General features: G+C 32.9%; 1 protein-coding gene across 1 annotated transcript in view; it reads left to right on the forward strand.

Moving 5' to 3' along the window:
• Window positions 1-275: 275 nt before the first annotated feature.
• Window positions 276-12939, forward strand: part of Smp_154830 (hypothetical protein) — a gene marked incomplete at both ends in the record, with an annotated part of 28883 nt that continues 16219 nt past the window's right edge. The window contains 9 exons of the mRNA XM_018795644.1: window positions 276-554; window positions 647-671; window positions 704-789; window positions 2096-2184; window positions 2250-2485; window positions 8473-8696; window positions 11632-11790; window positions 11844-12223; window positions 12483-12598. Coding sequence (XP_018649936.1) covers window positions 276-554; window positions 647-671; window positions 704-789; window positions 2096-2184; window positions 2250-2485; window positions 8473-8696; window positions 11632-11790; window positions 11844-12223; window positions 12483-12598 — 1594 coding nt within the window. The remainder of the gene's footprint in view (window positions 555-646; window positions 672-703; window positions 790-2095; window positions 2185-2249; window positions 2486-8472; window positions 8697-11631; window positions 11791-11843; window positions 12224-12482; window positions 12599-12939) is intronic.

The following is a 12939-nucleotide window of genomic DNA, read 5'->3' on the forward strand; positions in this document are numbered from 1 at the left end:
TTAAACACGGCATTCATATGGCTTCGTAGCACGAGGCGGATTCAGAACATTTTTGAAGTGACCAATATGTGATTTACAGTTATTTGTTCATTTATTATTCAATCGCTTCAACCGTTGGATGATTTTGTTGACTCGTCTCCTGATTATTTCCAAGCCTTAAGACTACCAAATGAACGACGTTGTGTATAAGCTGCATAACACGACACTATAGCATCTTGATTGTTTAACTACTTAACCTTATTTCACTTTGTGCGCAGTAAGTCGCCTAATGCTGTATGGAGCGGTTTTCAAAGTTGGTACTCCTGAATAGTCAGCCTTCCAGTTTGTTTCAAGACAATAACTTACTTGATCTACTGCACGATGTGCAAATTTCGGAAAATTTAGAATACTTTGAAGCAAGGGATGTAATTATATGTGTGGGAAATGCAATCAGCAGCTGTCCGGATAATGCACTTCAGCAAAAAGATTTATTACTTTCTATTTCCGGTATGTTGGTCCCGATTTGTTCATTGTACCAGAACTTCTCTTTAAAAGATCATGTGATTTTAAAGAAAGTTCGTCAGAAACTCTTCTAAAGAGGGTTTTGGATGGAATCTTTGTGGTATTTTTCTTATACTTAAAATATTTAATCATCGTACTTTTCTAGCCACTTGCCAAACTGTCTAATTCAAGTAGGCTTTCGTATTATTTTCAAATTGTGTAGCCGCTTGCGACGTTTTGCAAAAGTTTTTGGTTCGTATGCTGGGAATAGTTCTGAATAATAGTTCTGATTTGGTTGGACGTTTCGATGTAAGTTTCGTAACAAGTGATGAAACTAAGTAATGGTGTTCAGTGAACACGTGATTCCTAGCATGTACGTGTTACTTATCGTTTTAGGATCTTGAACCTGACGCTTCAGTCATCGTCGTCCATTGTTACTTCTGATTATTGTGATCATAAATACACCTACATTAATGTTACTATAATTGATTTAGTCTTTCAATATTTTGTGGATTGTATTAAGCAACATTTTTATTTACGAATTCCCGTCACTGGGTGAAACTATAACAAACCAGTTCTATTGTCTTTTTGCTTACCATAGCCATTTTTTAGCTTGAAAACTACTGTCTTAATAAATATGTTAAAAGTTTATGTATATTCTGCCTAAATAAACTTACTGGGTAATTATAGGTGTGAAGATGCTAAAAGTATTTGTAATTTGACAATGCTTTATTCAGAAACACCTTTAATTGAATCGTACCCACCCAGTGAAATCAAAAGTCAGAAGCGAGGAGGTTCGAATATATATTTGATAGGTTATCAATATATCGAGGGGTGACTGATCTAAACTGGCTAGTGATCACAGGAGAAGTTGAGGACGGCGTTTTCACTCGTGATTCGGTGTGAATGTATGACCGAGCACCTTAGGCTAGGTGAGTCCATTAAAACTAATGTGGTCAGCATCCAATATCGAAGACTTACAGAGCTATTGCTTCTGCAGATTTATTTACCTCTACAGGTGCGTTACTTCTGATAATATGGGTTGTAACCACTAAAGGTATTGACTTATCACTGAGCCCATGTTTCCTAGTTGAAATCTTTTAAATTTCAAACACTTAATTCGTAACTTATATAGACATATAATATTTTGCGTAGGATCACATTCTATCTCACCATCTGTGATCTACTTCTGGTTTTCTTGAATGGTATGAGAATGAGTTCTCATCAACATTTTGTTGATATACGAAGTCAATAATATTTCATAAGGTATCTAAATAAATAACCGTAGTTTTGATATTTTTCTTTGTAAGACGTTTGTATTCAGTTATCTGTTGACGGATTATTCATTCATGAAATCTATTCATCTCAATTATCGCTCAAAAATATGTTAGTTTGTATGACCCGAAATCAATGTTTGTCTGTCTAAATATGTGATTTGTGAATTATAATAAATGGTGCTTATTGGTGTGAGTATGAGTTCATGTATTCGGTTGAAATCTATCAATTATTGTGCCGTTATAGTGAATACTGAGTCATCAAACCCTACATAAGCATAACTTCTGCCCATTACTGTGAAGTTTTCTTTAGAAAGTGACATTTTAAAAACTATTTTCAGGTCCTTACTTCATTGAATTCTATGCTTTCGGGTATTCCAAGTACTAAAAGGAACTGCCTTTGGAACGATCGCAGTCTAAGAACAGCTATGTAAGTTTCGTCTCTTTTGTTCAGTGAATCAAAATAAACTTTACATCAATTATTCGTACTAATAGCTCCAATTTCGGAGCTGGTTTGCGCGATTTAGGTGATTTCGATCTCCAGGCCCATTCTTCAGCTCTCCTGCTCAGACTTGTTCCTCGAGAAATCCAGAGACAATTCGCATCGACTTATATCATTCGAGAGTTTCCAACAATTGCACAAGAGTTCTCAAATATTGGAGGCGTAAATTTTGAATTTGTAAGTGTAAACGCATGTGATTGCTTAGTTACTATTGGTTTACAAGCTAAAGGTTTTTCGAATATTTTTCGTCCCAATTTTTAGTGATTAGTTGTAGTGTTTGAAAAAACTATAGATGTCAGCTAAGTTACGTAGTCATTTAGAGAATTGAGACATTTCAAGGACTGGTTTTCATGATTCTAAATAACTTCCAAATGCTAAATTGAGAAGCGGTTTTTTAAAATTTGTTTTTAAAATGTTGCTACCAGAGTGCTATTATGGCGCTATTATTTATCATACAACCGCTCTCTCGCTCTTAAACGTGTATCACGTTTGCTTCCTTAAGAGTTATATGTGGCTTGGTAACAATCACACTGAATTTCCAGTTGTTTTTGTAACTTTTATGCCCATATAATGAACCTGATTACTTGGTTGCTTGGATTTTGGTACCGATTAAACGCCTTGAGAAATAAAACGAATCATGTCTGTATATATGTATATGGTTGAGAAACTTTCTAGGTTAAGATTTACGAAAGTGACTACTTTCTTAGTGCAAAGTTTTCTTTGAGTCAGTCACGACGTGGAACTTTGTACATACGTACATCAGTTCGAGTTGCCATACCACATTAGCACAGAGATGCAGTTGTCAATTCAAATCCCATAGTGATAGAAGTGGTAAGAGTATAAGCAGTATTCGGAAAGATTAGAATTTGAAGATGTTGTTTAAGGAATATAATCCAGTGAAATAAATTTGGAAAGAGAAAAACGATAGGAACATGAAGAATTCAGAAGATTAGAATTTGGGGGAACAAAAAGAGTGGATGCACCTTAAAGTTTTCTTTAATGATGATCAGCTTAAAATAAATTGACCTGAATCCTTGTTTCCTAAGGTCTCATAGCGTCGCAAAATGTTGATTGAATTGCAGTAAGTAGCCTTAGTCTCTGGTGTAATTCAATAAGTCACAATAGCTTTTTATTTAAAGTATGAGGCCGTTATATTGACTGCATAGGTGTCTAGGAATAGTAATATGCTTGTATACTGAAATATTCGTACTGCGAACTGTTACTACCGTACTACATGTCAACTATCCAGACGTACAAAACAATAAGCTTTGGCTTTCTAAGCTTTTTCTTTAGCTTACTTTTGAAGTTTTTAATCATTTGGGGATAAGAAGCAATTATAATCAACCGAAGATCCGTGGTCTTAAGTTTTGAATGTACGTTATATTTTTGAACAGTCTGAGAAATTCAGAGGTTTGATTTTTCATCCGACTACTCTTTTTCATATTTCAGGACTTTAGGATTCAGATTGTACGAAGGAATCGATTTCTTTTTTTCTGTGAAATTTTAGCTATGGTACGAGTGTAAATTATGAACGGCCATTAGCAGTTGGGAACACTGTGTTTTATTAGATAGCTTGATAAAAATCAAAAGATGGCAATATATATTTGTAGCCCCTAGTGCATATCAGTCGAATGTATTTTATAAAAGTAAAACACGAACTATGAAAGTCTATTTTGTCTCTCTCTAAAGATGGAACATGCAGGTCGTGTTGTAGATATTCGTGAATATTTGTACGCATTTATTTAAATCATTGATAACTGTTAACAAGTTAAATTAAGTGACATTATAAAGTTATTCATGATTGTTATTTGTGCCGTTTTACAAGCTTGTGAATAAGTTTCTGTCCTAACTTACATACTTTTTATCTTTCAAGGAAGTTCGGTCGTTCCTAAACACAGTAAATGGTGTAAAAAATGTTGATCCAAAGTTTGAATGTTTCCTATTTGATTATAATCTCCAACACTTCTAGAATCGTCTCTTTGCCGTGTGAGGCTTTGAAGCTATGTGATTTATCGGTAAGTTCTTAATCACTGACATTATAGTAATGTTACGAGGAAAAAATTATGGGATTTCACCTGGTATTTATAACATATACACCTACTAAGAAAAATGTCCTATTTACAAGAGCACAAATTCTTCACATGGTTGTAGACAAGAAGTGAATGAATTCACCGATCTCGTTATTGTACATCGGAACTGAGGAAAGATTAACATCCTCATTTTATCTTTTAAGTTTGTTTCATTGTACAAACTATATTGCCGATCCCAACCATTCCAATCTTCATAAAATTTACTGTTGTTAACTATATGTCATGTATGTCCGGAAACCTTAAATACGGTGATGTGTTAGTGATCTCAGTGGAACTTATGTATTCATTATATTCGTCTAGATGTTGGGTTTTGTTATTTTCTCATACCAGTACCTCGTTTCCTATTTCCAAATTATATTTCTTAATCTCAGTTTTCTTAAATTTTTGTTGTGGTGATGTGGAGCATGACAATATAGCTCAATGGACGCTTATATCAGGTTCCGCGCTGTATAAGACTGCGTGTTTGTATTTGACTCTCCACTCGATATTTTCTCCACAATATTGATTAATTGACCGCTACTTTCAGAAAAGGATTGAAGTAGTTTTGTAGATTTTGTCTTATGCTTGTTGACCTTACAGCGTCAAGTGGGACAAGAGGAGCTTTTGAAAACTGTACTTAACCTAGAGACCTGAACGATATTCTAGTTTGTTTACTTGTATGTTTTTTTTACTGTTAGTATGATAAATATTAGTCCAAATAAAATTTGTTAATGATTCCGGTCATATACAGACGTCTTTTTCTCCTAAGGTAACTAAATACTCAATTATAGCTAACAGTCTCGTCTAATTCAAGTAAATCTCCAATTTTTTTATTATTACGATTTGCAAATATTTATGCAGTTTTACAGCTAAAATAACTAATCTGCTAGTCGTCTGTCGTACTTTGTTTATTTTAAGCTGAGGTATCCCGAAACCCCTAATGTCAAAGGGGATGTTTTCTGGTTAGACTTCAATTTGGGTACCAACCGAATCACATCATATTGTTTGGCGCCTCTTAACCAAGCTTCACAAATTTCGGTATGTTTTGCCCTTAGCTTTATTGCTCCCACGAAATGTGTACTCTTTTTATACTGCACCTGTTAATACTAGTCAGTTTTCTATGTGTTTCTGGAAAGTCTAATTTTCATATAGTTGATTTATTAAATATAGTTTTCATTAATATCATTGTTCTATGTTGTGTTATAGTATAGTTGAAGGTGAATAGTCTCTTCTGTTTTCATTTCTTTTTTCAACCAATGATGGTGCTATGTATTATTTATACCAATATGGAAGAGAAATAACTATTCAAAACCCAATTTATTTTATCTTTTGTTAATTGGATAGTGTAATTTTCAGTAAAATCTCCATCAATAAGTATATTGTTCCCTCTTCTTTCATTTCTAATGAATTGTTAGTGATTTATGCATACTAATGTTATATACAAAGATTTGCTTTATTGTTCTGTTTGGTGTATATCATTTTGCAGGACTGCACATCTCAAAGTTCATATACATGGGAAATCTTGACAATCTATCCAGAACTACTTGATTGTTTGGATATTAAGCGTAAGTTAATGGATAGTCACTTTTGCTGTTATAATTTCTAAGAGTTACTTTCTCACTGATCTGTTTGTATTTTTTCAAACATGAGTGAGGAAATAAGTCTATTTGTGTATTTGGATTATTTCTTGACATTTATCGAAATTGCATCCTTTTTGTACTCGGTTTATTTGCAAAACCTTTAGATTCTTCATTATTCTACACTTAACTCCACATAATATTTAGTCGAATTTTTCCTATAGAGATACTTGATTGCGAATAGCGACAAATAAACTAATGGAAAGGTGTCTGTTGAAAAAAATATCTAACAGTTAGTGTGTTAAAAATAAGTGAACGAATTAGTCACTGTATTTTTGGGACTTGAAAGCATATTTGCATCTATGTATACTTTTTTAATCTTAACAGTACATATTTTGCATACGTTGTAAATACCTCGCAAATGCAGTGTCTACGATTTGATACATTGTGTGTAAATAAAAGACCTTTTGTTTAAGTTTACAAATAAAAAGGCAACCTCTTAGTGGAAATCAGAAAGTTACGCTTTATGAATATTTCTATGACTTTTAGAAGAATAAATCTAATATGGAAGTGTATCAACTCAAATGACCTGTATACATTAGTCTACTTCACTGCAAAAATCTAGAGTTCTTTAAATGATTCAAGTTTTACTCATATGAGTACGTATATTTTCTAACCGCTCTCAATATTTATTTGCTGTTCTAGCCAGCGCTTTTTCCAGATGCAAATTACTAACCTGATTACCTACCTGTATTGAAATATACCTATTGATAAAAACTATATTTCCTATAACAGTTTAAACAGTTGTTTACACTTGTAAGATTTCATAAATAGGTAATTGACAACAACATAATAGCATACGGTGTTTCTGCTTATAATTTTATTTTCTCAATGAAGCAACCACACTAGAACTTAGTTTTTCTAGCTAGAACCTGGCAATTTAATAAAATAGAACTTTTACAAATTTAGGTCCTTGGTCATAACTAGGTGTCTGTTAAATTCTGACTTACATTTCCCAGATGTGTCGATGGTGATGCATAAATAGGCGATATGGACAGGTTAAACAGATAACCAACATTCCTACAAAATCTGCTCAGACGGCTTAGATGCACAAAAATAAGTTTGAGAAGGGGAAAATTTTACCATATAAACTAATCTTATGAAGCGTAAATTACTACCTTGAACACATTCCACTAATTACTTTGAAACACAATTATTTCCTCACTTTTACTGTCATAATACTCCCATTTGTTGTTAGCAGGTTTAACTGTTTGCATGTATTTTGATTTCAATCATTCACAATATTTTGCATGGTTAATTTGAAAATTCCATGGAGTTATATTTATTAGTGTGGTACAATACCTCTAAAGTCTTGAATTTTCTTAATGGAACTGAGATTATAGCAGTGAAAATAAACAACATTGTTGTTAGTTTCCTTTATTATTTGAAATTAGGTATAAAGAGACATAAAAAATAGTGTGTTCTGCACAACTAGTATTCGTATACGAGCCTGTTTTTACCCGTGGGTACAAATTGAAGCATATTGTTTTCAAAAGGGACCGCTCCCTCAACTTTCGAAGTATGGGTTTGATCTATAAGGCAGTAGTGAGATGTTAGGAGGTCGTATCTCGTTTTAGCCTGCGGCCATAATAAGTTTATACGTTCTTCAATCGCTTAGGATCCTGAGGCCTTTGCATACCATTGATTTGGGGTCAGGGTTTTCCAAATACACTAGGTGGTATCCTCTTCACACACTAACACTTCGGATATTCTCTTTTCTTACTCTCATTTTCGTAAGCAATACTACTAGTGCATGAAAGCAGTAAATGAGATATCCCTGTGATAGGCTCCTAAATCGCTGCCCTATGAGAACATTCTGAGAGAGCGAGCAGATTCTCCCAGCTTGCTGGCTTACCAGTGGATTCAATGGCGGAATACATGGTCGATCAGATTGTCAAACATAAATGCATCAAATTTTTGGCTATATGCTTCTATTCTTGAGACTGATGCCGCGTTTTTAGTTTGCTTGAGAGAGCGTCTTTCTTTTAATAAAGTTGGTTTGTTGATTAAGACTTGATATCGGTTGACCAGAAAGTGAATCTGCCAACTGTAGCAGTCCCAAGTCACTTAAATATTACTATTTGAAAGTTGTGACCTTTATTTATATGCAAATCCAGTGATAGCTTTCTAAACAACTTCCGTTCAAATTAGGAACTGATCATAATACGTTCAATGTGCTGCAGTGATTGATCAAACTATTAATTCCAGGTACTTTTATTCTTATTGATAGTGTAACAAAAAGTACAAGCTTACTGTACTAAACGTGCACAGATTCACGGTAATGCTTAATTACATATTTAATTAAATTCGATAGGACAAATAGGTCTGTCGTCAGGTGGCTTTATATGCATAATCTTTTAGGGCGATATTTTTACTAAATATTTTCTCTTCTATAAATGTTTTTTGGCTGAGTTTTATTCTTACTTTTGCGGTCAAGTAACGTTTTTGGATATTCTTCATAAAGTGTATATGTTTCATCTTCATTAAAACTACTTAAAACCGATTCCTAGTTGAAACGGGCGTTATTGTTGTACGTTTCACAATGACTGAGCCGATCAAAGATGTATGTGAGTGGGCAAAATCAATTTCTGGATATGTCATTGAAGCAAGAATCATAGTGAGTGCTTTGAGTAAGGATTTCTTCCAGCTAAAGTTCACATCATCAACTGTTGTTGACGACAGTGAAGAGGCCAATTTAGTTTGTATTTTGAGGCGTTTACAGTCTTTGTGTCAGGTACGTTAACATTTTTGTGTTAGTATTACCTCGTTTGATGACGCTTCAGTATCATTATTCATTTTGGAAAGTATTTTTAAGGCCTACGGTGTTAGAGTCAATTTGATAGTTTTTCGAGGTTGCAGAATTTTATGTTTTTGTTAAGACACTATGTCTAGTATTTGTAGTTATTTGTTATACCTGAAGATGTGCATTATTAAAAGAAGATTTATATCGAAATACTTTGCAAGAAATTTCTGTTCATATTTAGTTTTGAAGACTGTAACTCAGTGTTTATTGTTTAGCTTAATATGGCCTTCTCCGAATTCGAAGACTTATAGGAACATAATTAAACTTTGACGGGTTGCATATATTATATTATGTAGTATATGCTGTTTTGTAGTACATGCGCTGTACTATGTACGGGAGGTCACAAAATAAGGTCAACTGGAGCAGACATTGATTTTATGTATGGAAGTTTGATTATGGTTGATTCTCAGGTCTTCTATGTCTGGCAAACAAATTCTTCATATATGTGTACTCTTTTCTGTTTCACTATTGGGAATAAGTACATAATTTTCTAATAAATCCTACTTAAGCATGTGCTTGATAAAGCTATTTTAATAATTTTTGTTTAGAAAATAAGTGCAGTAGAGAAACGTTGATGATATCAATGACCAATCGATTTTGCCAGTAACTGTAGTAGAGGACAGTAGACCGATGGTGTTTGTTAGGATATAAATGCATAATTGCATTAATACCATACTTGATCACAAAAAGAACAATATTTGGTAGAAACTGTACAAAAATCGCTTCTGGTTAGGTTCACTCAGGGATTTATTGTAAACATTCGATTTTCAACAACCTTGAGCTAACTCTAACTTCGCTTTATGAGATTTATCAACATTGGGTCAGTGTTGTTTGATAAAAGATATATGAAATAAATTAACTACCTTATTTGATCGTGTCTTTCATTTGAAAGCTGTGTAGCGAGTATATGTGAATCAACTAATTTTTTTTAAGCATTCATGTTAGGGGTTACGTTTATTGATCTCTCAAAGTCATCAAAAGTTGAAGTATGAATTTATTTAGAAGTTACGGGTAGTGTAAAACTAATTAGAATACTGTATTTGTAACGAAGGCATGTCGGAATCCGTTTCCATTTAACTAGTTATTATTAGTAGTATTTCCTAGTGTCCTTCAATATAGTTATTTATAAGGTACCTTTTATTTTATTGTTGAGTATTCGCAAATTTTACATAAAAAACCATAGTCCATAATTACCATACTAGTTCAATGATAAAAACGTAACATGCTCCTGATGTTTTAATTCTAAATAACGTTGTTTAACAATTCACCAGAGTTACAAGGTTTTTCGTGTTAAGTAAATAAGTCAGAGAGAGCTCAATTACCCTTCAGTTTGAAGTTAAAATAAGTTCAATTCTTAATAATGGTATCCAACATGAATAACTGATCGCTAATCTTAATGAAAGATGCCTGAAAAAAAGTCAAGCAAGGAGTTATTTTTTCCTTTGAGATTCGCCTTTATAGCTTTATGCTAATATGTAGACAATAAAATCAATACGGTTCAAAAGTTAATGATATTTATAAGTTTACAGTTTTACATGAAAATGGTAATGAATAATTGACTACAAAGTTCAAAGGTTTGTTGATTTAAAAATAAAAAGTTGTCAAAAGATTACGTAATAGCCAATAAAAGAGAGTTTTAATGTTTAGTAATCAAAGAAATTAATTAAGTATATACAACTTAATTACGAACTATGGAATATATTTCCAAAATTTTTGATTTGTTTCCTTAATGTATTATTGCCGTTTGATTAGTATTGATTTTATCATCAGTTGTGAAACGTTAATGCATTATTATAATGTTATAATAAGGAGCAAATTGAGAAGAAATTTCGACAAGTTTAATTTTTTTAATGTCGAAATTGGAGTATAAAATACATTTGTGAGTTATATTATTCTATTCGTGGATTGGTTGAAGTTAGACATTAACACCGTTGGATGCCGGATCAATGGTCTAGGAGTTAAGCGTTCACGAGCGAGACCGATAGGTCCTGGTTTCGAATCTCTAAGGGCGGGATCGTGGATGCGCACTGCTGAGGAGTCCCACACTAGGACGAAACGGCCGTCCAGTGCTTCCAGGTTTTCCATGGTGGTTTAGCTTCAATTGATTCATGAATTCAACTACAAAATTACTAAAATCTCCACAAAATCCCTTCTGATTACATTATTCTCTTCATTCAAAAGTTTCAGAAATATAGACAATACTTCTCTCATTCCATCATTCTGTTCCGTGGTCATTCCCATGCTCATTATTAAAAAGGCCTTACCTATTTTTTATTGACATATATCTTAAATGCACCTTGTGTTTAAAATATTTTTTGTTAATATATCACATAGATCATGCAAAATCATGATCAAGTTATTAGTTACCTTTCAACTAGAACTTGAATTCACCACTTTTTTCAGTCAGTCAAATTTAAAGTAAGATCTATTACAAATATTGAAGTTGCCTAAAAACTAACAGTATGAAGTACTTCAATACTGCAACATTTGTCTGAGTTGAATTTATGGTCACTAAGACAACCTTCTTTTGACCAGATAAAATTGTGCTTCAAAGTTGTTTGTAGTGTATTTTAAGTGTTTGTTTATTTCTCGTTCGCTTTTTAAACATATTTCTTTCGTTCACTGCCAAAACATCTCTTTTTGTTACGAACTAGAAGAAATCTTTACCTTCACTACTTATTGATGTTTAATCAGCAAAATTCATAAAAAACTTTCTTCGGGGGGATTCTTGTGAGTTTATGTGGAATTCAGTCTATAAAATTAGTTTTATTATCCTTTAAACGATAGACTTTAAATGATTGCTTTTATATGAATTTATATTACAGTTCCTAAAATATATCTGTAATTATGCATTGTGTATTTCCAGTTTTTTGATTTTGAAACTTCTGAGACAACCACTCATTTGAAATCTCAACCACTTGTTAGCAATCAGTCTTTTGGTTCAATTGCTAACTCACCTGTAAATGTCGATTTCATTAAACGAGAAAGTTTGACTCGAAGTAAACCGTTGCCGATACTGATGGAGGTAATTTTTGAAAATATTTATATTATGAGGTAAATGCTTATCTTGTGCTGTAGATGCGAACACCAAAACTGCTAAACAAATCAAGTACATCATACCAGTCATCTATTGCGTGTTCTCCTATTGTATACAATAGTAAATTTTACCCTGTGGTTACAAATGATGGAGATTCACAAACACGTTTGTGTAATAAAAAAGACAAAGCAATACCAGGAGTTGGTGTTTCTTGTGATCCTATGGAAGGTACTCTCACAGCAGTTACTTCAGTGCACAAATCTGACATTTCAACTGAAAATTCTGAGACAGGTGAACCTTATTTCCAAAATGTTTCGGATGAGGAAATTCACGAAAAATCATTTCATGCTAACTTTACTGTTAATAATAGGGCATTAGATGTTGATCTGGATAAATCTACACCAGAAATACCTCGTAAAGTGTAAGTTCTTACCTAATTTATTTCACTAATTTCAGTCTTTTGTAAGCTAAGATAATCGTCCTTTTTCATTCTATATGCTAGAGTACTTTATATTAATTGTTTAATTCTTTTACTTCGTCATAGTTACTGGAATTTATTAAGCTTGATGTTTAGTGATTTTTAATCCTTATGGATTATTATCAAGTTTTACATAAGGCCACTTGTCAATTCAATTTTCATTCATAACATTAAAAATAGTTTTCTCTAATTTAAATTTCAGATTTTCGGAAACTTCACCAGTAGTTTGTTTAAACGTGTTAGAACCTCAAATCAAAACCGATCTTAATGAGTTTGATGTAAAAACACCTGAGGATATCAGATTAAATTATGTTGAAGGTAAATGATAACTTTTTTGTTTGGAATGAATTATATTCTAGTTGTTGTATAAGTTATACTACCTACCATATCCAGTACTTTTGATAAACCAGGAAAGAAGCTCGCTTGAAATAATTCATCTATTGGTTTTTGAATTTTCCCGTTGTTGATATTAAGGGTTAGAACTAACCAGCCTTTTTTGGTATACGTATATCCTGAGCTGATCGTCTCGATATATCCAATAAGTCACAATCATTTTGAGCAAAGTTTGTTTGTGGCTTGGAGTGGAATTGAAGATGCTCGTTTTGTCCTATGCGCGACTCGTCAGCTGGATGTTCGTGCACCCGCGTCATTGTTCACAC

Source organism: Schistosoma mansoni, chromosome 2 (genome assembly GCF_000237925.1).
Source record: "Schistosoma mansoni strain Puerto Rico chromosome 2, complete genome".
Taxonomy (NCBI): domain Eukaryota; kingdom Metazoa; phylum Platyhelminthes; class Trematoda; order Strigeidida; family Schistosomatidae; genus Schistosoma; species Schistosoma mansoni.